Consider the following 23,410-nt stretch of genomic DNA (forward strand, 5'->3'; position numbering starts at 1 on the left):
TAATTTTCTCCTTCAATAGGGAATTTAAGTGAAGATCAACCAAAACTAAATTCAAACCAAAACCAGTGATAGCGTGACTGCAAATTGTCAATGAAGAAACTGCGTGGGTAAGCGGAATAGTCACATGCAAAAAAAACCCCATAATCTGGAGGAGGAGGGCAGAGGGGAAGGCGTGAGCAGAGCACATCATTTCATGCCCACTGGTCGGGGAAGGCACCCAGCAATCCAATAAACAGGACTACGCTTCCATGCACTCAAACAACTGAGCAAAAGCAGGTGTTGATCCTCTTTATTGGGTTGACCTGGGTCAGCTGGCAGCCGTAGACCATTCCCTGCCTGGGCAAATGCCTCAGCAGCTGCCGCTGATAAACAGCAGGTGGAACTTGATTTGGTGAGGTTCTATCACGTCCTTTGGTGCTGGGAAGGGAACTCCGAAAGGCCTGAGGGCCATGCGTGCTTTATACTATTTTGTTTCTCTTCTCACCTGCTGCACTTTCCTTGATCATCCCTAAAGGCAAAGCCACCTAAGCTCTGTGAACCGTTCTGCTGCTGGTATGGTCTGATCAGAGGGGCTAGGGATGTACCTTGAGATGTTCCAGAGTCTCCAAGAACTGAAGCGTGTTGATTTGCTCTTCGTTGCTGGCCTTGATCCGGAGAACCTGGTCTCTACAGAAATGCATAAAAAGTAATGGAAAATTAACAGCCAATCATCTTTTTCCGTGTCTTAAACTTTAGGCTCCTCCCCTTTTCAAGGAGACAGGGGTGGGGCTGGCGCACTGCACGCTGTCAGGTCCCGTTTCCGCAGTCACACACGGTTTCATTTCTAAAGAAATCCTCACAACATGTGCACTCAGGATGGATTGCAGGAAAATATCAGCCCGGGGGATATTTTTTCAAAACCAGCCCATAGGATATCTGTGACTCACTTGGGCACTTTCTGTGCAGCACATATTTCAACAGCTCCCAAAATCACACCTTCAACCCTTGAGAGGTACATCATGGGACCTGGAGTCTGGCAGAATTGCGATAAAAAATCTCCAACAAATTTCATATTTTCCCTAAATAACTAACTACATTACACTTTAGACCAGGGGTGAGCAAACTGAACTGCAGTCCCCTTCCATCCATGTAATCTGTTGAAAACCCCTCCCCCAGGTTTGGTTATATCTCTCATATATAATCCTGGTCTGGTGTTAAGGTTGTTTGCCAACCAATCAAATGTTGAACCAGTTGCCAAATACTGAGACAACCATACTGCCAACCAATGTCTTATTCACACACACAAAGACATTTGCTGTTGTGTTGCTGCTCATGTGCTCACTCAGCAAATGCCCCCTACCCAGCACTTCCAAATCATTATGTAAAAACTCTTGCTTGCTGTCAGCCTTCCTCACCCTGCAGCAGCCCACTCTCTTTTCCATTCTTACCCCTTCTCGGCATCCTCTCTCCCCCAGAGACTTACTGATTCCATAGCCAACTGCCCTTCTCACAGCACAGCCACCTCTGACAGAAGCCTCACTAACACTGCACAGGCACTTCTTTCTGGCTGACTCCTCCCTTTCTGTGATAATAGCTTGCCTCCACTTCTCAGGGCCACACCCTAGCATGATTGTGTGCTACACAGAATGCTGCTTATATGATTCCCTAGGCTCTGCTCTGCCAAACTACTCCAGGGAAGGGGGGGTGGGACTAGAAGTGATCCATGCTGCCAGCTTCTTCCAGGGCTTAAGAAAAAGAAAAGAAAATTAAACCCTGATCAAGAATGAGGCTGGGGAAAGCCTGGCCCAAAACAATACAGCTACAGATGGAATCCTGCTTTCCCACATGAATCCAGTGTAGCCAGAGCTAGACTGGAGCAAGGGTATTAGGCAACCTAGGCAACCTTCAGCCTTGCACACACCCCCCCACACACATACACACACCCCCCCACACACACACCCAGACCTAACCTCTCCACACACATTTAAGTTATGCATTTATATTAAGGTGCCGGCCTGGGTTCCAGTGGTGGCCTGCAGTGCCTCTCCAGTCTTCAGCTGTTGCCAGCTTGGGCTCCAGCGGTGGCCTCTAGCCTCTCTCCACTCTTCAGCTGCCTCCGGCCTGGGCTTCAGTGGTGGCCCACACTATCTTCGCCTTCGGCTGCTAATGTCTCCTCTGGACCCTTCTCTCTGCACACCATAGCGCGTGGACATAGCATAGCAGAGGAAATGCTGGCACCAAATATCATGCGACCAACTTCATCGGCCCACCAGGGAGTGCCAGATCCCCGAAAGGCCCAGTGTACCCCTGCGTGCGCTTATGGCTTGGGCTCTTCCGCCATTAAATACTTATATTTTTGGGGTTTCTTGTTTTCTGGATGTGCTTGTCTTTGTTCATCCACAGATTTCTCTTCCCTTGCGAGTGTCTCTGGGCAATAGGAGATGTCACTCGTGCTACTGCTGGAGTCACTGCTTCCTGCTGATGTTAAGGCACAGGATCGGCTTCGCCAGAAACCTCAGAAAGCAGTGATTCTGACACAAAAAAGGGGCACCCCCACTTAAACAGGTCTTAAAATCAGAAATGCTTTACAGCTCGTTTTTGGTTTCTTCGAATTTTAGATTAGAAACATATTTTATAAACGGTCGCCAAACTAGAAAGAAAGCCTTAGTCTAATGATTTCCATAAAGCTTGGGAAAGGTTTCTTGAAGTGACACCGAAGCAATATTAGTAAATAAATGCTGGCCTCTATGTATTTGTGTATGGGAATGTGGGATGAATGAGGGTTTGTCCTGTCTTGTCTTGTTTGTTGCTACCAAGGTAGCTGATAAGTTGTTGTTGGAAAGGATGACCACCCCGATTTATGTCTATTATCCTTTTGTATTGTTATTTCCTGTATTGTGATGACTGTTGAATAAATAAATATTTTTTTTAAATGTTTTAGATATGCTGCAAAAAAACAAAACAAAGCGGAAGCCAATCCAAGATGGCTAGCAGCGATAAACAGGAAGAGATATGCTGCAGACGTGTTTGGAGGCAGTCTCAGGATCAGAGGAGCATCTCCCACTTTCCCATGCAAGTCCTTCAGTGGGTTCTGTCGGTGGTTGTAGTACCACTTCCCGTCACTTGGGGGCAATCTTCTCATCCCACCATGTCATGCCACGTCCTCTAGCCTCCGACATGGGGCAGATTTTATGATTTGCTTTTGCCTCTCTTGTGGGAAAGTAACAGTGGTAGCCCTAAGGTGTCAGCTTATAATATCGTTGTAGCATAATAAATGATGGAAGATAAAGAACGGTTAAAATAAGCAAAATACGAGACAAACCAGATTCACACAAAGGCTTTCTAATGCCTGATTTTTTTCTGGACTCGGAAGTCTCCTCCTCTTGCTTTGGGCCATCACTTCAGTCGGAACCAGGGCTGGAATCCCACGGCATGAGCCTTCATTTTCGGTTATTCAGGGATTTTTTTTCCCCTATTTTATATTGGCCCTTCCCCCCAACATACTTAGTCTGGTCAGTGCAGCAAAGGTCCTTTGGCTGGGGTTCATGCACCAGGGCCTCATCTACAATGAGTTCTCAATCCAGCCACTAGGTATCATCCTTAGGAGATGAGCACAACTCCCTCCATCCCAGGGACTGTGAATGCTGCCTCTGCAGCATCCCCAGCTGACCCGGGAGCACAAGACCTGATTTGGGGATTGGAGACCTGATGCATGTCAGGGGAGTGAAAGACTGTTGAGCACAGACCAAGAGAGAGACCTTGGTATGATAGTGTCTGAGGATCTGAAGATGGTGAAGCAATGTGACAAGGCAATAGCTAAAGCCAGAAGAATGCTGGGCTGCATAGAGAGAGGAATAACCAGTAAGAAAAAGGAGGTGATGATGCCCTTGTTCAGGTTCTTGGTGAGGCCTCACCTGGAGTACAGTGTTCAGTTCTGGAGCCCATATCTCAAAAAGGATAGAGACAGGACGGAGGCGGTCCAGAGAAGGGCGACCAAAATGGTGTAGGGTCTCCATCAAATGACTTATGAAGAGAGGCTGAAGGATCTGAATATGTACACCCTGGAGGAGAGGAGGTGCAGGGGAGATATGATACAGGCATTCAGATACCTGAAAGGTTTTAATGATGCACAAACTTTGAACCTAGGTGTTATGAAATGAAACTAGGGGGAACTACTCAGAACCAACATCAGGAAATATTTCTTCAGGGAGAGGGTGCTGGATGCCTGGAATGCCCTTCCAGAGGAGGTGGTGACGACAAAAACAGTGAAAGAATTCAAAGGGGCATGGGATAAACACTGTGGATCCCTAAAGACTAGAGAATGGAAATGAAGAAAAGAGTGCATGGGGATAACTTGCTGGTTTGGCAGTTACCACCCTTAGCAGAAGCGCAGGGATTACTACCCTCAACCAATGAGCCTTGATACTTTTGATGCTACTGCAACATCGCTCTCTGCTTTGACGGCAGGGGGGGGAAAAGGGGAATTGGATTCAGACGGCAGTCAACATGGGCCCCGACCGTTACGGTCTGGGGTTACTGATGTGCAGGCATAAGGGGAAAAGCACAGGACTGTTTCTACGGCCAAGTCCAAAAGCAAAGCAAAGTCAGCATTGCCGGAACTTTCGGGAGGGCTCCTCACCCAGCAAACAAGTAATTTATTAAGGATTTGACAGTTGCTTGGTTTTTGATTGCAAATATTACTACCCTTATCATAAGGACTGGGGGTAACTGCATGGACTACCCTTAAGAGAAACCTGGGGGTGACCTACACAGCGCAGTAGATATTACCATAAGAAGCTTGTTGGGCAGAATGGTCCTTTTCCGCTGTCATTACTATTTCAGTGCTGTGAATTGCCACTGAGGCACCAGACTGACCCCTAACTCCTCCTGCTCTTCATCTGACTGGAAGAATGAGGTTATCTTTGAGCTAGACACCCCCCTTCATTAGGGTTATCAGATTGCTCCATGTCATCAGGGACAGGCTGAACGAGTCTTGGTTTTGGCCTATTGCCTCTGTGGGCTTGGAATCCAGCTTTTCATACAGCAGGTGGGGGTAGAGATGGAAGAAGGTATAAAGCCAGACCCGGCTCCGAGCCAGAATTCTGCAGTAGTCCTACACGCGACACCCACCCGGCTGCTGAAAGTCCTCTGCAGGAGAGGTGCGAAGGCAGCTGATATCACCAGGAATCTCCCCGCCCCATCTTGCTCTTGCTGGACCCGATGCGCACAGGCTGGCTCTCGGGAAAAGTCCAAGCCTTTCTTTGTTTAGAAACATGAACCGGACTTAGCCAGGAAAATCCAAGGTGTTTAGATTTTGATCAGAACTGGGCTATGGACAGCTCAAAAAATCCAGACAAAAGACAAGGCTGGGAACGGCCCATCGGACCCAGGGGCATAGCCGGCTCGTGAATCCGGAGAAATTCAGAGCACAGCCCGCTTCCGCATCCCTAAAACGACCCAGAAGTTTTGTAAGTTCTTTATTTCAATTTTCAAGTAAGTGACCCAAAATTTAAAAGAAATACAGCATGGCCACGCAAAAGCCAGGGGAGGAACATATTGGAATAAGCCATGGAAATTGCAGTCATCCAAGAACGCGTAGTGAAGACGGCAAACCTACTGATGTTTTAGGTGCTAATTGGTTAATGTTAAACCAAAAGCATGAAGCTCGCAGAGCAATGGAAGGTCTCAAGGACACACCAATTTATCCTACAACTTGATCGTGACCTCGCTCAGCTACTAAGAAGCAACAAAAGTGCAGAGATAAGAACAGGCTAAAGACAGCAGAGTCAGAAAAGGACAGCAGAAAAAAAAAATAGGAGGCTGACATATCACCAACTACTGTAGCCCTACGGCCGCGCCACCCTCCCCCGGCACCATCCGGCTGGTGCCGCGTGTGCCCCGATGCAATTACCAGAGGAGATCCAGCCCAGCCTCTCTAGCGGCAGAATAACAAAATTAGGGAGACGTGCCAGCCTCTGGACTCCAAGAGAACTGGGAGCCCTCCAAAAAAATGTGATCTGGGGTACATATGATAGAAAGGCTTTGGTTTTTTTTTTATATACTTTAACGCCGGAGTCTGCCTTCACAGCCCTCGGAAGGGAGGGAGCCCTAGGGGTTGTGTAACAGCGACACCCAGTGGCCAGATTTAAGGCCCATGATTACAGGGTTCCTAACGGAGCCCTGACGCGTGGCCCCCGACCAAAGACCGTGGCTGCGGTGAGCTGGGAGGGTGTAAACCAGGAGGAAATTAAAAATCCCCGGGGCAGTCGTGAACGAAACCCCACGGTGCCAAATCCCAGCCCCGGTTCCGGAGATGGAAACTGAAGGGAGCACGGGGAAACTGCTGGGGCAACAAATTGTAATGAGTTACTGCAAAGCACCGGAGACTCACCCGTGAAAAGTGTCCCTGCAGCAGACTGCCCCCACGAGGGCAGCGAGGAACGGCAGCAGCTTCATGGCAAGGGGGAAGGATGTGGGCGGGCGAGGGGCCGCGGGGGACTTATTTATAGGTGGGGACGCTGCCTTATCAGGTCTGAGCTGTATGCAGGTGCGCAGATGGCCCCGTTCCCTCACACACCTGTATACATCTCAAGGTGACCCAGAGACGGAGGCCAGGGGAGGCTGACACGGGAACAGATCACACGCAAACATTATTAAAAAAAAAAAGGTGTCCTGAGATGGGAAGAGCAGCGCTATCGGTTAAAATATATTAAGTGACCCCCCCCACTTGGTTCCAGGGCCTGCAGGCCGGAGACCTTCAGACAGCCTCGAGGGTGGATGTTCCGTGATGGAGCAGGGAATACAGCATAAAGGTTACCCACCTCCTTCCACTCAAAAAGGAAGAAAGGGAGAGAAGGGAAGAGAAGGGACTCCAGGTGGGAAGGCATTTAACAGTAACACAGTACATGGCAGCAAACATTAAAAAAACAAACAAACCCCAAATACAGCCAGCCCTGTTATTCCTGCCCCCACTGCTAAGGATATATCCCTGCTGCAAGCCACACAGTGAGTTTGACTGCTTGAAGGATATCAGTGCTTATCCAGGACAGGTTTTGTCGCCTTCTTCATTTGAGCTCTGCCGTCTTAGGCAGACGAGCATGCAACAAGATTGCTCGTTTAGTTTGCACCCAGCACCCCCTCTCGTCTCACGTTCACCCACAATGCTTTGTATATCCTGAAGCACCAATGGCATGCAGGCCCGTGTTGATGCAGTTCGGCGCCCAGGGCAAGGAAGTCAATTTTGTATTCTCCCATTCTCCCCAAATCCCCCCCTTATTCCCCCCCCCCTCCATCCCCAGCAACACTGCCCTGAGTGAGCTTGAACCTAACCCTGTTAGATCTTGGAAGCTAAGCAGGGGTGGGTCTCGCTAGCACCTACGTAGGAGACTGAGTGGGTGCTGTGGGCTACAGAAGGCAATGACAAACCAGTGCAGTGTCCCACCCAGAAAACCATGGTCATGTGGTGAGCAAAGTCTGTGGGAAACACGCAAGACACAGACCACCACCTCCTCCAGCAATGCAATAGTGTAAAAATGAAATGTGATGTTATTCTTTACAAATTAAATACACAAGCTAGGATAACTTTGACTTGATCAATGAACACAGGAAGCATAATTGCAAGCCCCCTCCCACTATAAGAAGCTGAGGCAGGTGCCTTCCTTGCCGGAGCTCTGCTGACGTGTGTTGGAAAGGATGGCATTATAATACCTTTGCTTTTGTGAGCCCTGATATGTTATCTTCTTGTACCCACAGAGTAAACAGGACCTCGGTTTAACATGACAACGGAAAAGCTGCTCTTGGCAGCTCTCCCTAACTCCGTGCTGGGGCTTTACTTCATAGTGAAGAGAGAAGAGTGCCCCTAACACCACGAGACGGAATACTGCCTCCTAGTGCTATACTGGGGGGGTAGTGCTGGCTAAGAGGGAAGAGTGCCCCTAACACCATGAAAAGGTGCTGGTTCAGTACTGACTCTTACTGCCTCCTAGTGCTATACTGGGGTGGGTAGTACTGGCTAAGAGGGAAGAGCACCCCTAACACCATGAGAAGGCGCTGGTTCAGTACTGACTCTGAGAATACTGCCTCCTAGTGCTATACTGGGGGGGTAGTGCTGGCTAAGAGGGAAGAGCGCCCCTAACACCATGAGAAGGCGCTGGTTCAGTACTGACTCTGAGAATACTGCCTCCTAGTGCTATACTGGGGGGGTAGTGCTGGCTAAGAGGGAAGAGTGCCCCTAACACCATGAGAGGGAATACTGCCTCCTAGTGCTATACTGGGGTGGGGTAGTACTGGCTAAGAGGGAAGAGCGCCCCTAACACCATGAGAAGGCGCTGGTTCAGTACTGACTCTGAGAATACTGCCTCCTAGTGCTATACTGGGGGGGTAGAGCTGGCTAAGAGGGAAGAGTGCCCCTCATGCTATGAGAAGGCGCTGGTTCAGTACTGACTCTGAGAATACTGCCTCCTAGTGCCCCCATTGGAGCATTGGACATCAATTACGCTGATTGAGGAAGATTGGGGCGTGACAAGAAAGAGTGGGGCATCAGTACATTGATCACAAGGAATCGCACTGAATATGAGTCAACTTATAAATCTATGAAATTTATTAATACATGAATACATGAAAATATTAATGAAATAAGTGAAATCAATGATATTAGATTATTTTTATGGGGTACGGGGTTTTAAGTGGATGAATGAATGAGTGTGTTTGTGTGGTATTAGGGGGTTAGGGTTGGAATAACAGTGGTTGGGAACTTGTCCGGGTGAGGTGTATATAAAGAGGTAATTTGAATTATTAGATTAGAAATTATGACAAGTCATTTACAGGTTAAGGGGTAATGGGATTTATGAATATACAATATTGAGTATGATGTTATGAGATATTATGTATCTAATGTAATTAAATGATATATTTAGTGATTATAATGTAACATATTAAATATTCATGTGTTAAATATAATAAAGGATACAATTGTAAATTTGAAGAGTAATTTGAAGTGTTGGTATAGATTGATGAATCATTTTAGCGGTCCCTATATGTGTTGGATTACATAATTATTGGGGGGACGTATTAATGCTCCATAGTGATTGTGTGAGAGATGGAATAAGCAAGATTTGTTAGGTTCTAATTCTAAAAACCGCACAGAGAAAACCAGTAGTCTGGCTCTTCAGTCTAGCTCTGATCAAACTGGCCACCTCCTCTAAAGATGCTAAACAGCTCCCCTGGAGGTCCTTACACCTTAGAGAGGATGCCCCAATTTTCAAAGCAGACTTACATGCATAAGATCTTCAGAGGTTAGTCTGATGTAGCAAAAAATGACAGGAGGCAGGTGGCACCTTATAGACAAACCAACTTTCCAAGTTCAGATCAACAACACATTATCAGAAAAAACTAATCTCAAAACAGGAGTTCCGCAGGGATCAGCCCTATCCGCAACCCTTTTTAACATATACATGCTGCCATTATGCCACTTACTTGCAGGGCTAGAAATTATACACTACATTTACGCCGACGACATCCAACATATTCTACCCATAGCGGACACTTTAGAGAAAACATTAAACTTAGCCAGCATGTACCTAAGCATTATAAAACAACTACTGACACAAATGGAACTTGTAATTAATATTGATAAAACAGAATTTCTACACTTAGAACAAAAAAAATTCTGAGATCAGTCAAAACTCAATAATACTCAAAGACAACCAGAAAATTGAACTAACTGGAAAAGTACGTAACCTGGGAATAATTATAGATCCTGAAATCAATCTGAAACAACACATACATATCACTAAAAGTAAAGGAAGGTTATGCAAAGCTCATGGTACTCAGAAAACTTAAACCACTACTAACTCAGAATGACTTCCGAACAATTCTACAGGCACTAATCTTCTCTAGTACGGAATACTGCAATGCCCTTATGCTAGGACTACCTAATACAACATTAAGACCACTGCAAATACTTCAGAACACAGCAGCTAGAATAGTAACCAGAAATTAATTTATGATGAGAAATCAGATTGGCTGAACACAGCAATACGGGTACACACTCCACACAGGAACCTCCGATCAGCAAATAAAGCACTCCTAACCATTCCATCAGTTAAAACAGCAAGACTGACCCAAGTGAGAGAAAGAGCCCTATCACTAGCAGGACCCATAATCTGGAACTCAATGCCTCCAGAGATCAGACTACAAAGTGATCTCAAGGCATTCAAGAAAAGTTTAAAAACATGGCTTTTTAAACAAGCATTTTGCAAAGAGACGAGAGAATAGAGAGAAATTATTGAGGAAAGACAGAAAGGCACCAACACACAGTACTTAGAACATTACAGTAGATTAATCTATGAACTCTACATTACAATAAGCATAACTATAATACTATGTGTGATAAAACCACCCGTGTAAGTACCTTGGTACAATTGGTCATGAACTACTTCGCTAAACAACTATGTATAATGATTAGAGATGTGAATCATGTGATCGATCGTCTTAATGATTGATTTCGGCTGGGGGGGAGGGAATCGGATCGTGGCGGTTTTGTTTTTTTAAATATCGTGTAAATCGGGGGAGGGCAGGAAAACCGGCACACTAAAACATCCCTAAAACCCACCCCGACCCTTTAAAATAAATCCCCCACCCTCCCGAACCCCCCCCAAATGTCTTAAATTACCTGGGGTCCAGTGGGGGGGTCCCGTTGCGATCTTCCACTCTCGGGCCACGAGTGCGTTTTGGTTCCTGTCCCCGACGTCACGAGCATAGAAGATCGCTCCCGGACCCCTGCTGGACCCCCGCGGGACTTTTGGCCAGCTTGGGGGGGTCAGGAGGCCCCCCCAAGCTGGCCAAAAGTCCCTGGGGGTCCAGCGGGGGTCCAGGAATGACCTCCTGCACTCGAATCGTGTTGCCGTATGGCCGGCGCCATTTTGCAATATGGCCATATGGCCGGCGCCATTTTCCAAAATGGCGCCGGCCGTACGGCAACACGATTCGAGTGCAGAAGGTCGTTCCCGGACCCCCGCTGGACTTTTGGCAAGTCTTGTGGGGGTCAGGAGGCCCCCCCAAGCTGGCCAAAAGTCCCTGGGGGACCAGCAGGGGTCCGGGAGCGGTCTTCTACGCTCGTGACGTCGGGGACAGGAACCAAAATGGCGCCGGCGCCATTTTCTATCAACGCACTCGTGGCCCGAGAGTGGAAGATCACAACAGGACCCCCCCCACTGGACCCCAGGTAATTTAAGACATTTTGGGGGGGTTCGGGAGGGTGGGGGATTTATTTTAAAGGGTCGGGGTGGGTTTTAGAGATGTTTTAGTGTGCCGATTTTCCCGCCCTCCCCCTCCCCTCCCCCTTCCCCCGATTTACGATTTTTGACGATAAATCGGGGGAATTCCTATTAAATATCGCCTCTAACGATTTTTGACGATTTAAAATATATCGGACGATATTTTAAATCGTCAAAAAACGATTCACATCCCTAATAATGATATATTGTAACCGAATCTTTGTCGGCACCTGTTAGAATGTACTATAGTACACTTTCACCTACATGAAATATGTGCTACATGTAAACCGTTACGATGGTATTTTACTTAGCAACGGTATAGAAATGTTTTTAAATAAATTAAATAAATAAATACACTTATTGAGGCATGAGCTTTCGAGGACAGACTCCACTTCGTCAGATGCATCTATAAGCAGCCACCCGCCTCTTGTCATTTTTACATGCACAAGTCTGCTTTGAAAATTCTTGGGAACTGCCGATATGAGCACGGGATACATGTGCGTGAAAAATCATGAGTACATTTCTGCACAAAACTCGCAAGTATATACATAAACTATTTCCCTGCCCCGACTCTATACCTCCCCTCTCCTGGAATACCTCTTGCTAGGCTGAGAAAAATTATGCACGAAATCGTGTCCCCCACATACGTTTCCCCAGAATAGCCCTCCTTCCCCCCCTCCCCCCCCCCCACCGTATAAACTAAAAATGAATTTATGTGCATAAATCTAGGTTTTATGAATGGACATGGCCTTTTAAACATCCCCCCCCCCCTTGCTGTGTACAGGACTGCCCCGCTCAACATAACACCCCTTTGCCACCAGCAACATGGAGACGCAGCCTGAAAAAGCACGCACACAATAATGTCTAGCAGCTGGGTAAACAGTATGCTTCTATGGGACAGAGCTTTATTGAAATTAATTATCTCCATGAATACTGATTACGGTATGGCATGAGTTCAAGGAGAACGTTCCCTGAGTTTGGTTTTTATGCAGATGAGCGTCTGCGCGCTCAGGTTTCAGACGAGCTGCTCCCCTCAGAGTTCCTCCGCCTGCCTTGGGGCCCCTGTCCGACTTGCACAGGGCCCCGAGGGAGCCACTCGCCAGGCCCCACGGCTCTGGTTTTGTAAGGGGGGCATGGCAGGACCTTGCGCCTCCCGCCGCGCATGCTGTTCCTCTTCCAGGCCCGCTTCCTCCTGCGGGGGCTGACGGCGCTGGAAACGGGCTCCGTCTCGCTCTCCGTCCCTGGCGAGCTCCCGGAGTCCGACTCCTGCAAGTCGACGTCGGTGGTGCTGCCGCCGTGCCAGATGCTCTGCAGGGCTCTGCGGGAGCGCAGCCGCCGCTTCCTCCTCCTGCTGCTCTGGGAGCCCGAGGGGGACGCCGTCTCCATGGGGTGGGACGTAGGGATCTCGGTCTTTTGTCTTCTCATCAGAAGCTTGTGAACGTAGCTCCCAGGATTGCACTTCCCGCATTTCTTGAGAACAGCGGGAGCTTCGGATCCAGGAACTAGGGAAACAAAAGGCAATGGGAATGAAAGTGAGCAGCGATTTCCAGAAATAACTTTCAGGATTGCTGCTGCGTACAGGGTGGTCATACACAGTGCAGCGATTAGAACACGGAGCCACATCTGTGGCTCCGTGTTCTAATCGCTCAAGCTTGATTCCCCTCTGCCCCTAACCTCCTGGTACCTGAGCTTGAAGTTATAGGGGGGAAGCACACTGCAATCATGTTATCTATCCTGAACGTCGCCATGTGCACTGATGATATTATATATATATATAGAAACATACATAGAAACATAGAAATGACGGCAGAAGAAGACCAAATGGCCCATCTAGTCTGCCCAGCAAGCTTCACACATATTTTCTCTCATACTTATCTGTTTCTCTTAGCTCTTGGTTCTATTTCCCTTCCACCCCCACCTTTAATGTAGAGAGCAGTGATGGAGCTGCATCCAAGTGAAATATCTAGCTTGATTCGTTAGGGGTATTAGCCGCCGCAATAAGCAAGCTGCACCCATGCTTATTTGTTTTACCCAGACTATGTTATTAGCCCTTATTGGTTGTTTTTCTTCTCCCCTGCCGTTGAAGCAGGGAGCTATGCTGGATATGCGTGACGTATAAGTCTTCTCCCATGCCGTTGAAGCAGAGAGCCATGCTGGATGTGCATCGAAAGTGAAGTATCAGGCACATTTGGTTTAGGGTAGTAACCGCCGTAACAAGCCAGCTATATATATATATAAGAACTATACACTATACACTAAAACAGAGGTATTTACCCATATATATATAATAAGAGCCATTCCTGGCCCTTCTCTTCTGCAAACTCCTCCTAACCAAAAGAAAGATGCCAAACAAAAGTTCAGGAACCAAAAACTTTAATAATTGGATTCAAGGTCAAAGCAATGGTCCTGGATGCAAGCTTTGTGGGTTTTAGATTTCAGTGGCAGAGAGCGGTCAGTGTCATCGGAGCTATTCCCATCCTGCAGGTGCACGGGTTCTACCCCGGGGGCAGGATTAACATCGCGTACGTGCACAGTGAGCTTGATAACAGCGGCTAGTCGCTTTGGAACAGGGTAGGTTCTAGGGGAGTGCGGGGCCTGGGGCAAATTCAGAGGGGCAAGGAGTAGAGTGGGGAGGGGGGGTTGCAAATAGAAGATGGGACAGTGGCAGTGGATGGGGCCTCAGGAACCACCCACCCATAGACTCTGCTTGGCCCGCAAACAACTGATTGGTTGGAAGGAAGGATGGGCCAAGAAGGAAGTGGTCAGTGTAGGGCCCCTGTGAGTGTGTGTGTGTGGGGGGGGTGGGGGCCTAGGGTGGTCACCACATTCACCCCTCCATAAGGCCCGGCCTGCTTGGGAACCCACCAGTGCTATCTGGATTTCTCAAAGTATCAACTTGCCATCTTCTCAGCTCTACTGCTGCCTCTGGTCTTATTCCTTGGTCTCTCCCTTGTCTCCTGCTCTTATATTTTTACACATTTGGGGGAAAAAGTAGACGCCTTTATTTAAGGTCACATCGCTGTTTTGGGGGGGTTTTTTTTTTGTTTAAATCTCTTCCCATAAGACCACTGTTCATCCTTTCACCTGTTTCGGTGCCACATCTGGCTGACAGCAGGCACAGCACTGCCCCCCCAGTTTGCGGTACTCGGACTGATGATGGTGGAAGAGGAAAAGAAAAAAAGGAGTTTTCCCCTTAGAAATGAAATAATTTGTAATAAAAAGGATACATTTAATTTTGCTGAATTGCTAACTAAATTGTTTAGAAACCAAACCAAACCATTGCGTTTAATAGATGAGGCCGGTTACTAGCAGTCAGTCTCGTCTGGTGCACCGGCTGACGGGCAATAAGGAGCCCGGGCTGATTCTGGGCCTGCCTCAGTCTCCCTGGCTGGGAGCCCCTGGACATTGCTTGAGGCAGACCTGCCCTGCGACTTCTCTTTCTGCGGGGGAGAACACAGGTCAGTTCTGGCTTTGTAAGACTGAATAGTGACAGATAACATCCGGGCCTCATCTGCTGATCCCTCCCCACCCCCAACACTGGGAGGCAAAGTAGGGCAGAACCCAGCCAAAGAAACTGCTACCTGCCTCATCAGACGAGGTTTCACATTGGACCTGTTGCTTTTCCCACCAAATCGGCCCCCAGGCTCCAGTTCGGGGTGGGGTGGGGGGGGGGGGGGGGTTTACTCATCACATCAGGAATTGCTGCCAAAGGAGCTCTCTTCCCTCTTACAGACCCATGCAGTTTCATCAGGGGAAAGAGGACAGGGATTCTACTCCTAATACTTCCTGATCCCAAAGGAAACAGGGAGTTTTTTTTATCCATCCTAGACCTAAGGGCCTTGAACAAGTTTATCAAGAAAAAAATTCAAGATATTTTTCCTGGGCACCTTGATCCCCTTTCTCGTTGTAAAAAATACACCCACATAGATATATTACCAGTTCACAGGAAATACTGTTATTTCTGCTTCGTCGTGGGAGGCCATCACCTCCGGTTTCATGTGCCGCCATTTGGCTTAGTGTCAGCTTTGTGCGTCCTCACCAAATGCCTTGCCTTGCATGTGTGCAAGCTGAGGGTGTATATGTGTCCTCATATGGATGAATGACTGGCCAAGAGCACATCTCAGGCGAGAGCACGGTGTGCAGGACCATCTGGGTGTTGGAGTTATTAGGGTTTGTTATCAACTCCCCAAGTGTCATCTGAGCCCACAACCTCAATTGGAGTTTATTAGAGCTCTGCTAGACAGACTCAGGCAAATGCGTTCCTTCCACGACAAAGGGCTATCACCCTCAAGTCTACAGAGAAAAGGATCCAAATGAGTCAGAAGACATCATGCATGGGGTACGTTGAGGCTGTTGGGTCTAATGGCATCAACTATATATGTCACTCCCATGGCATGCCTCCTCCATATGAGGAGAGCCCAATGGAGCCTCAGGTCTCAGTGGCTGCAGGCCACTCAAGGCCAATGGTACAGCATCCGTGTCGCATAACCGCTCAGGGACTCCCTTTCCAGGTGGCAGGACAATTTGAATCTGGTCAGGGACATCACTTTCCAAAATTCTCCAATCCTTATTGTCCTTATAATATGGATTGGAGAATTTTGGGGAGCTCATGTAGAGGGGCTCTGCACCCAGGTTCTTTGGTCTGCTCAGCAGAAGTTCTGTCAAATAAACTTCCTAGAGCTAAGGGCGATACGGTATGCTCTAAAGACTTTCAGAGCTCTGTTGTTCAGCAAGGTCATCCTGGTTCAAACAGACAACCAGGTTGAAATGTACTAAATCAACAAGCAAGGAGGCAGGGGATCGCACCTCCTCTGTCAGGAGGATGTCCAGACCTGGGATTGGGCTATTGCTCGAGAGATGGTTCTCAGTGCTGCAAACCTAGCTGGCATGGAGAATGTATTAGCGGATAGATTGAGTTGGTCTTTAGAATCCTACGAATGGTCCCTGATCAGGTGTGTGGGGGTTAGCAAGCCATATATTTCACCAGTGGGATACATCCACAGTCAATCTGTTTGCATGCCCTCAGAACAGGAATGTCCCACGCTGTTATTCCAGAAAGAAGGGCAGAGAAAACTAGCCTCAGACACCTTTGCTCTAGATTGGGGCAAAGGTTCGCTGTATGCAAATCCTCCAATTCCATTAGTTGTGAAGACTCTGTTGAAGCTCAAGGAAGACAGAGGGACTATGATAATCGTAGCTCCTTTTTGGCTGAGACTGATCTGGTTCCCACTCATTAGGTCGATGTCCGTCAGGGAACCTATCAGATAAAGCTCTGATGCTAATGCATAAGTGGATTAGTAACACGAAAACCTCATGGCTTGGTGCCGTATCAAGAGTTAATACTCCATCCAAATCTTTCTGCTCCCGAAATAAAGGACAATTGGAAATCTCTTTATCAGGCAGGCACATCTGGGTGAGATTAGAGATCGGGCCTTCTTGATGGCCGGTCTAATTGCTTGGAACAATATGCCAGAACACCTAAGAACTCCTATATAAAGGACACTGTCCTATATAAAGGAAATCCAATGCAAATTTGGAAAAGAGTCTTTTAACACTCATTTCCAAATTTTCAGAAACAGTGCCCAGAATTGTTACCTTTGGACCCACGTTACATGAAACGCCAGTTAGACAGAGATTCAATATAGAAATATTTTGTATTTTGTATTTATTTTTTAGATTTTTTTTTAGATATTTTAAACCTGTAAACCACAACGACATTTGTTAAGTAATTTAAATAAATAAATATTTTTATTAAGGTTTACATCATTAACAACAGGGTATCAATGAAAGCAGGGCTCTCACAAAATCCACATGGGTAAAACACAGAGGAGCCTGAGCAAGCAGATGGGTCATAGAGCAAACACCCTATATATTAACCCATTCCCTGCTTGTCCCTTATAAAAGTCTCCAAATGAATGGGGTCAGAAAAAGCAAACATATTATTTTGAAAACTAATCAAACACTTAACGTGGAAATTTCAGGAAACAGGTGGCCCCCAAGAGCCAAACCCCTTTGTTTCCAACTCAAGAAATTGCTTCCTCCTAAGTTGAGTAATTCTAGAAACATCAGGAAATACCTGGATTTTCTGACCACAAAAAAGGACATTTTTATTCTTAAAGTGCCTTTGAAGGACAATATCTTTGTCCCTTTCTGCACAAAAAGACATCAATTCAGTAGCTCTTTTTTTGAATGTCTGTTGAGGATTACAAAAAAGTAGAAAGGTTGGAACTAGCAGGTAATAAAATATCCAAGCCACTTCATCCTCAGCTGGTGCCTTGCTACAATTAAGCACATAATATATACTCAACAGGGCAATTTCTCTATCAGAGGGTAAGTTTAAAATCTCAGTAGTATATTTTTTAAACAGTTCTACAGATGACATACGTCTGGTAACCGGAAAGTTCAGAAACCGTAGGTTCTTCCTTCTCTGACTATTTCCAAGCCTCTCCATCTGATTACGATGTGACACACTGTCCTATATAAAGGAAATACTAGAGGTCTGAAGAGATCGAACCTGGGAAACAAGGGCAGTAACTGTGGATTCTAAAGCTGACATACATAGCTCATGGCTCTCCAGTTTATTTTTAGCGTCCCCCCATGAACTGCATAAATTGAGAAGTGGATTGGGTTAAGGTGCGGTCCATTTTCTAGATCATTTTCCACACATCTGCAAGTGTAACATTAGCAGGTCCAAAATCCTTTTCCATATTACCCAAAGCTGAGGAGCCTCTAAGATCTCAGATTAATTCTACTAGTTATGATATCTAGCAGAACAGTATTTAGATCAGTAGGTTGGAAAGCCATGCTGTTATCTACCCCAGCTAGATCAAATGTTCCAGTGTCCCCATCTTTTAAGACCTTAGCGGAGGTCAAAATGGATTGACGAGTTGGTTGGGCTGGTAGTAGACCCGTGCCAGGGCTCAAGGAGGCTCCTGAAGAATCTGAACCTTCCAAGCTAACAGCATCTAATGGCATACCTGCTATCCTTTGCAGGTGGAAGACTCAACTGGAGAAGAGGTCTGAGGCTTAATTTTTCTCCTCTTCCTGATTCCAAGGAAACTAAAGCAGAAAAGGAAACAATTTTCCCAAAGGGGGCACGTCCTTTTGGCGCGCGGCTTTGACAACGAGCGCTGACGGCTGTGTGCCACTGGGCTGATCTTTTATGAGGAGGGTGGTGGGGTCGCCCCAAGATGACGTCAGGGCAGAACCCAGCAGGCGTTGCAGCCAGCCGATTTCTCCCAGATGGTAATGGGCTCAAGTTAATCACTCGACTCTTCTCTCAGCAGTCCGGCCAGTGGGTCTCCTCTCCTTCACCCCCCTTGAAATAAATAAATAAATAAATATCCTAGAGCAGGCCCCCAGCTCCCCAGCTGATAAGGGACTAGCACAAATTCCCTTTTGCTGCCACAGTCCCTGGGTCTAAAACTGCAGACTGCTGGATCTCTGGCTTTGCACTCCTTTCCTATTACTGAGGATCAGTGCTTGTCCCATGCCTTCTTGGCTTGCAGTACCAGTTCTTGCCTCAATCTCCCACTGAGCGGCCTTTCCCTATACTCCATATCTTCTTTCCCATTAAAAAATGTTCACCTTTTAAGCGATATTTATAATTGAATGTCTCTATCATATCCCCCTCCCCCCCCATTTCCCCTAGGCTAGTGGTATTTAGGTCCTTAAGTTTCACCTCCCAGGGGCAGACTCAGCAACTATTTTGATGGCCGAGCAATCTTCACAGGCTGGAGACAGAAATCACGCCGACTCCAGCTGTTCTTCATGCAACTTAAACTTTATTCTTCCATTCAGTCAGCAAACAAACTAGTCAACTGCTTATCTTCTTCTAGCAGTGCATTCTTACAATACATTCAGAGCTGTATACTGTGTTAAGCCCTCAGAACTGGTGGGCCTTTTGGTGCTGTGGTGCGGTTGGCGCGGCTGAAAGAGCAAGCCCGTTAAGCCCACACTGACAGCTGGCGGACGTGCCCAGAGGCAGGACCGTCGGGAGCTTCGCCTATACCAACTGTCTCCCCCACAGGCTGAGTCCTTGGGTTCTGATGGCTGGCAAATCTTAGCTGGGTCCCTGGGGCAGGGTGACTGGCGCTAAAATATTATTGAAAAGAACTTAAGGTGGAGGTGTTTGATGTTAAAATAATGATTGAAAAGAACCAGGGTGATTGATACATCTCGGCAAGAGATTGACTAACTAAATGTTCAGTTGTGATTTTGAAGTATTATAGTATATCATTGGATGTAGATATTAAGGGCATTAGGATATTTTTATGGGGTATATGGTTTTAAGATGAATGAATGGTGTATGCATGTGAATGTGTGATATTAGGGGGTTAGGGTTGGAGTTGCATAATTGATGTGGTCCGGACCGGACTTATTTAATACTGTGTATGTGTGGTGAGGAATACAGTGTTTGATATAAATGTACTGTTGAATATGGTGTTATCATTAGAAATATGTGTGTATTATAATGTAAAACATGCAATTAATTGTTATAAAATGTAATTTAATAACATGTCTATGTGAGATGTATAATAAAGGATATTAAGATTTCTGAATTGAGACAGATACTGAAAATTCGTGGTTATATTTCTTGGGATTCCCTAAATGTGTTGGATTGTATATTATTGAGGGGGGTCTAGCAGTGTCCCATAGTGATTGTCCCTAGGGCAGTAGCAAGATCAAGAGTCCAAGGCCAGACAAAGGTCAGGGCATGCAGCGAACAGTGAGAACCAGTGGTCAGGCCAGAAAGCAGGCAAGGCGAGGTCAGGTCTAGGCAGCAGTCGGGAGTGGTCCGGGTCCAAGCCAAGGTCAAGCCAGGGGAGATGGCATGAGGCGAAGACCAAGCCTAGGAACAGACCACCACAAGGGGAACCAGGACAAGGGAGAGACAAACAGAGACACAGGAGCAAGGCAGGACGCAGGAACACTGGAATACGCAGCAACAAGAACAGAATGAGCAGACAGAACGCAGGGAGAGATGCAACATGCACTAAGAGGCAGGAGCACTCAGGTACCTGGTGCCAAGGCAGGGAGTGTTGGATGGAGCAGATTTAAATCCCCGCAGGTGGGTGACATCATCCGTGTGAGACTCCTGCATGTTCACGCCAAGGTGCGTATATTATGTGCCTAAGGCACATAATATACGCACCTTGTTAAACATCAGAAAATCAGTGGGGATCTGTGGATGCCGAGCTGGGACCCACTGAGTATGGCAGCTCACATAACAGGAGCTCCTCTCCTGGAGAAGCTGGGGCCTCCTGATCCCAGCGGGGCTCGCATTCTTACTCTGCCCAAGCAGGGTCCCACCCACAGAGCTCTCTCTCCCTGTAGGATTTAAGGTGGTCCAGGCTAGATGCCTGATCCAGTTCAGTTTAAAGAAGGGAAATAGGGCCACTCCTTCACATGCCCTCCTCTTCAGCTTGGATCCGTTGGTCCACATGTTTGCACTCCCCCTGGATCACACTCAGGGAAGTGCCTCAAATCCCCACTCCCCTTCATCTGGCCTCCCACCAGCTAGGCTTGGGGGTCAGAAGTCTAGGGTCAACTCATCCCCACACATTAAAATTACCACAGATAGTACTATTACCACCACCCACTGCACCCTTTGCCCATTAATGGCTCCAGGTTCCACTCCTTCCCTGGCCAGACTTCTTGGACTTCACTTGGGTGTTCCTGTGATGGCTTCTTTTCCACTCGCTGCAAAACTCACCCTCCTTCAGGCTTCCACTCTCTTTCAACTGTTGCCATGGTGTTTTCTGCCTGATCTATGCTGTCTTCACCTGCAGTGCCTCCCTCTGGCCATTCTGTAATGGTTCTGTTTTGGCACTCTATAGTAGCTTCCTCTGGGCTCTTTGTAGAGCCTTCATTGGGGCTCTTTGCTGTTCCTTCCTCTGGCTCCTCTGCAGCACTACTCTCTGAAATATGGAGCTTCCAACAGGCAACTCGATAAAGCTCCATCATGAGCTGTTCTACACACAAGTCATAGTCACTGCAGGTACATTCAGCTGACCCTCATTCTTTTTCTGGCACTCAGCTGTGTCTGTCTTTGTAAAGCAGACTTTTTTCCTGCTAGATGTTCCAGTGGTGCATAACCTGTTTCCATTCCAGGTTTTCCTGTTGCCTTGTCCACAGACTTTTCTATGGCTCCAGCATCATTGCCACTTTTATATTGCTCTGCAGATTTGTCTGCTTCTACCAATAAGAGTTCTTTCCTGTCCTTATTTCAAGCAGACTGGCAGACAGGGATACACTGCTTGCATTCCAGATTTTCTGATGTTTAACAACACATTTTTGCAGCTATCTCTGCCCTTCCAAGAAGCTTTGAAATATAGCTTCCATTTTTTGTTCTGTCATGTTGAGCAGGCTGCCTTTCTGCTGGAGGGCCATGCCCTGTTCATCCACACACACACACACACACACACAGCCAACTCTGAAAGCTTCACTTCTGCATGGACCATGCCCTGATTAAACACAGTCTCTCTCTCTCTTTTTTTCTGTGAAATGGTAAAAACAAAAGGCAGAATAAAATCCTGCTTTTAATTCAGTCAGCAAACAAACTAGTAGACTGCCTATCTTCTAGCAGTGTACTCTTATGATACCTTCATGCAGAGCTGTATAGAGGAGCTCCTCTCCTGGAGAAGCTGGGGCCTCCTGATCCCAGCTGGGCTTACATTCTTATCCTGCCCCAGCAGGGTCCCGCCCACAGAACTCTCTGTCCCTGTAGGATTTAAGGTGAACCAGGCTAGATGCCTGGTCCAGCCCAGGTTAAGGAGGGGAAGCAGGGCCACTCCTTCACACCCTCCTCTCAGCTGACTCTGCTGTACTGATAGTTCTTGTTGATGTGGCCTCCAGATGAAGTCTCGCCAATGATTTGTAGAGAGGCATTACCAACTGCGTTTTTTCTGCTGGTCATATTTCTCCCTCTGTACCCTGTTATTTCTCTCATTCTTGCTAGCTCCTTCACACTGTTTGGCAACCTTACAATAACAGATGTATCACCCCCAGATCCCTCTCCTATCTAGTATGCATTAGTACCTCAACCTCCATCATATGTTTTAACCACACTCAGTTATCTTTGTGGTCTGTGTGTCGGGCTAGTCTACTGCTTACCTGAAACACGTATCTTCTGTTTCCCTTTCACAGCATTGTGAAAATATTTTGAAATCTGTAGAGCAGAAAACATATACAAAGACAATGAAAAGAGTTTTCTGCTGGATATTAAAAGATATTGAGGCATTATTTAATCAAGTTTACAACTTCTCAGGAGTGAAGGCAGTATTGTAAAATATAATTGAGAGCCACAGTCTAATAAGAGCAGGACATAGTTCCTGCTTTGGAAGTTGTTCAGGACTGAAGCTAATACTGATGAGGATATAACAGGTGAATTTTGCTCCTGTTATATCCTCATCTCCCACGATCTTTCTCCTTATTCTCCAATCTCACTCCCACAATCTTTCTCTCTCCAGTATCTTCCCCACCCTCTAGTTTTGTTCTCTTCCTGCTCACCACCTTCCCCACTCTCCAGTCTCCCTCTTCCAAATCCTCTCCTACTCTCCTGACTTGTTCCCCAATCTCTCCCATACTCTGCAGACTTCCTTCATAAAACAAGCACCCCAGATGACTGTCCCAGTCAAGCCTCTCATCTTATTCTGTCTCTATTGCTGCCCCACTCATTTTCTGTCTGCTCTCCATTGTTTCATAATTTCACTCTGTGGTCTTTCTTTTGCATTTAGAGATTTGTATAATGTTCACCCTCCTGTAATAATAGAAAGGTCAATAAGGATTGCTCATTCCATTACTACCTGATCCCTTGACGCCATCCCCTTTACTCCTCATGGTGGCTCCTGGATAGCACCTTTTACCTGGAGATAGGCATGATGGAGGAGTGTGCAGACACAGTAGAGAAGTAGGAGGCTCCCCACAAATACACAAGAATCTTGCTTTTCCCAGGTGAGCTTGCTCTCATCCAGATCAACAGCTGGGACGTTCATATAATCCATCTTCTAGAAAAAAAGGCAGGAGAATACCCAAGAGAAAAAAAAGCAATCACGTCATCTGTGACCATACTTAACAAAAACATCAATACCTGATTTCATAGGCTGCGGGCATATTATTTTATACAGTCAATGGGTTGCTAGGTGACATGCGGC

The 23,410-nt window shown here is 46.9% G+C and overlaps 2 protein-coding genes across 3 annotated transcripts in view; both read right to left on the reverse strand.

Annotated features, from left to right (window-relative positions):
- Positions 1-6,442, reverse strand: part of LOC115099378 (carboxypeptidase A2-like) — a 30,793-nt gene extending 24,351 nt beyond the window's left edge. The window contains exons 1-2 of one of the 2 annotated variants that reach the window (XM_029616980.1): positions 6,371-6,442; positions 585-666 (exon numbers count right to left, since the gene is read on the reverse strand). In XM_029616980.1, coding sequence (XP_029472840.1) covers positions 585-666; positions 6,371-6,435 — 147 coding nt within the window. In that variant the 5' untranslated portion in view covers positions 6,436-6,442. Of the gene's footprint in view, positions 1-584; positions 667-1,462; positions 1,598-6,370 lie in introns of those variants that run through there. The other variant, XM_029616981.1, reaches the window with a different exon arrangement.
- A 5,715-nt stretch (positions 6,443-12,157) lies between these two features.
- LOC115099312 lies at positions 12,158-23,373 on the reverse strand. The gene is made up of 3 exons (XM_029616893.1): positions 23,123-23,373; positions 22,371-22,425; positions 12,158-12,757 (listed from the first exon to the last, which is right to left on the reverse strand). Exons 1-3 carry the CDS (start codon positions 23,258-23,260, stop codon positions 12,264-12,266), a joined length of 687 nt encoding a protein of 228 aa, XP_029472753.1. The 5' UTR covers positions 23,261-23,373; the 3' UTR covers positions 12,158-12,263.
- Between the last annotated feature and the right edge of the window lie 37 nt (positions 23,374-23,410).

Source organism: Rhinatrema bivittatum, chromosome 9 (genome assembly GCF_901001135.1).
Source record: "Rhinatrema bivittatum chromosome 9, aRhiBiv1.1, whole genome shotgun sequence".
Lineage (NCBI taxonomy): Eukaryota > Metazoa > Chordata > Amphibia > Gymnophiona > Rhinatrematidae > Rhinatrema > Rhinatrema bivittatum.

Excerpts from the sequence above, each read along its gene's own strand:
- LOC115099312 (XM_029616893.1), bottom strand. The coding sequence starts at position 23,260 with ATGGATTATATGAACGTCCCAGCTGTTGATCTGGATGAGAGCAAGCTC. Across the intron at positions 22,426-23,122 it reads TCCATCATGCCTATCTCCAG|ATTTCAAAATATTTTCACAA; the intron begins GTAAAAGGTGCT and ends TCTGCTCTACAG. Across the intron at positions 12,758-22,370 it reads ACAGAAGATACGTGTTTCAG|TTCCTGGATCCGAAGCTCCC; the intron begins GTAAGCAGTAGA and ends TTGTTTCCCTAG.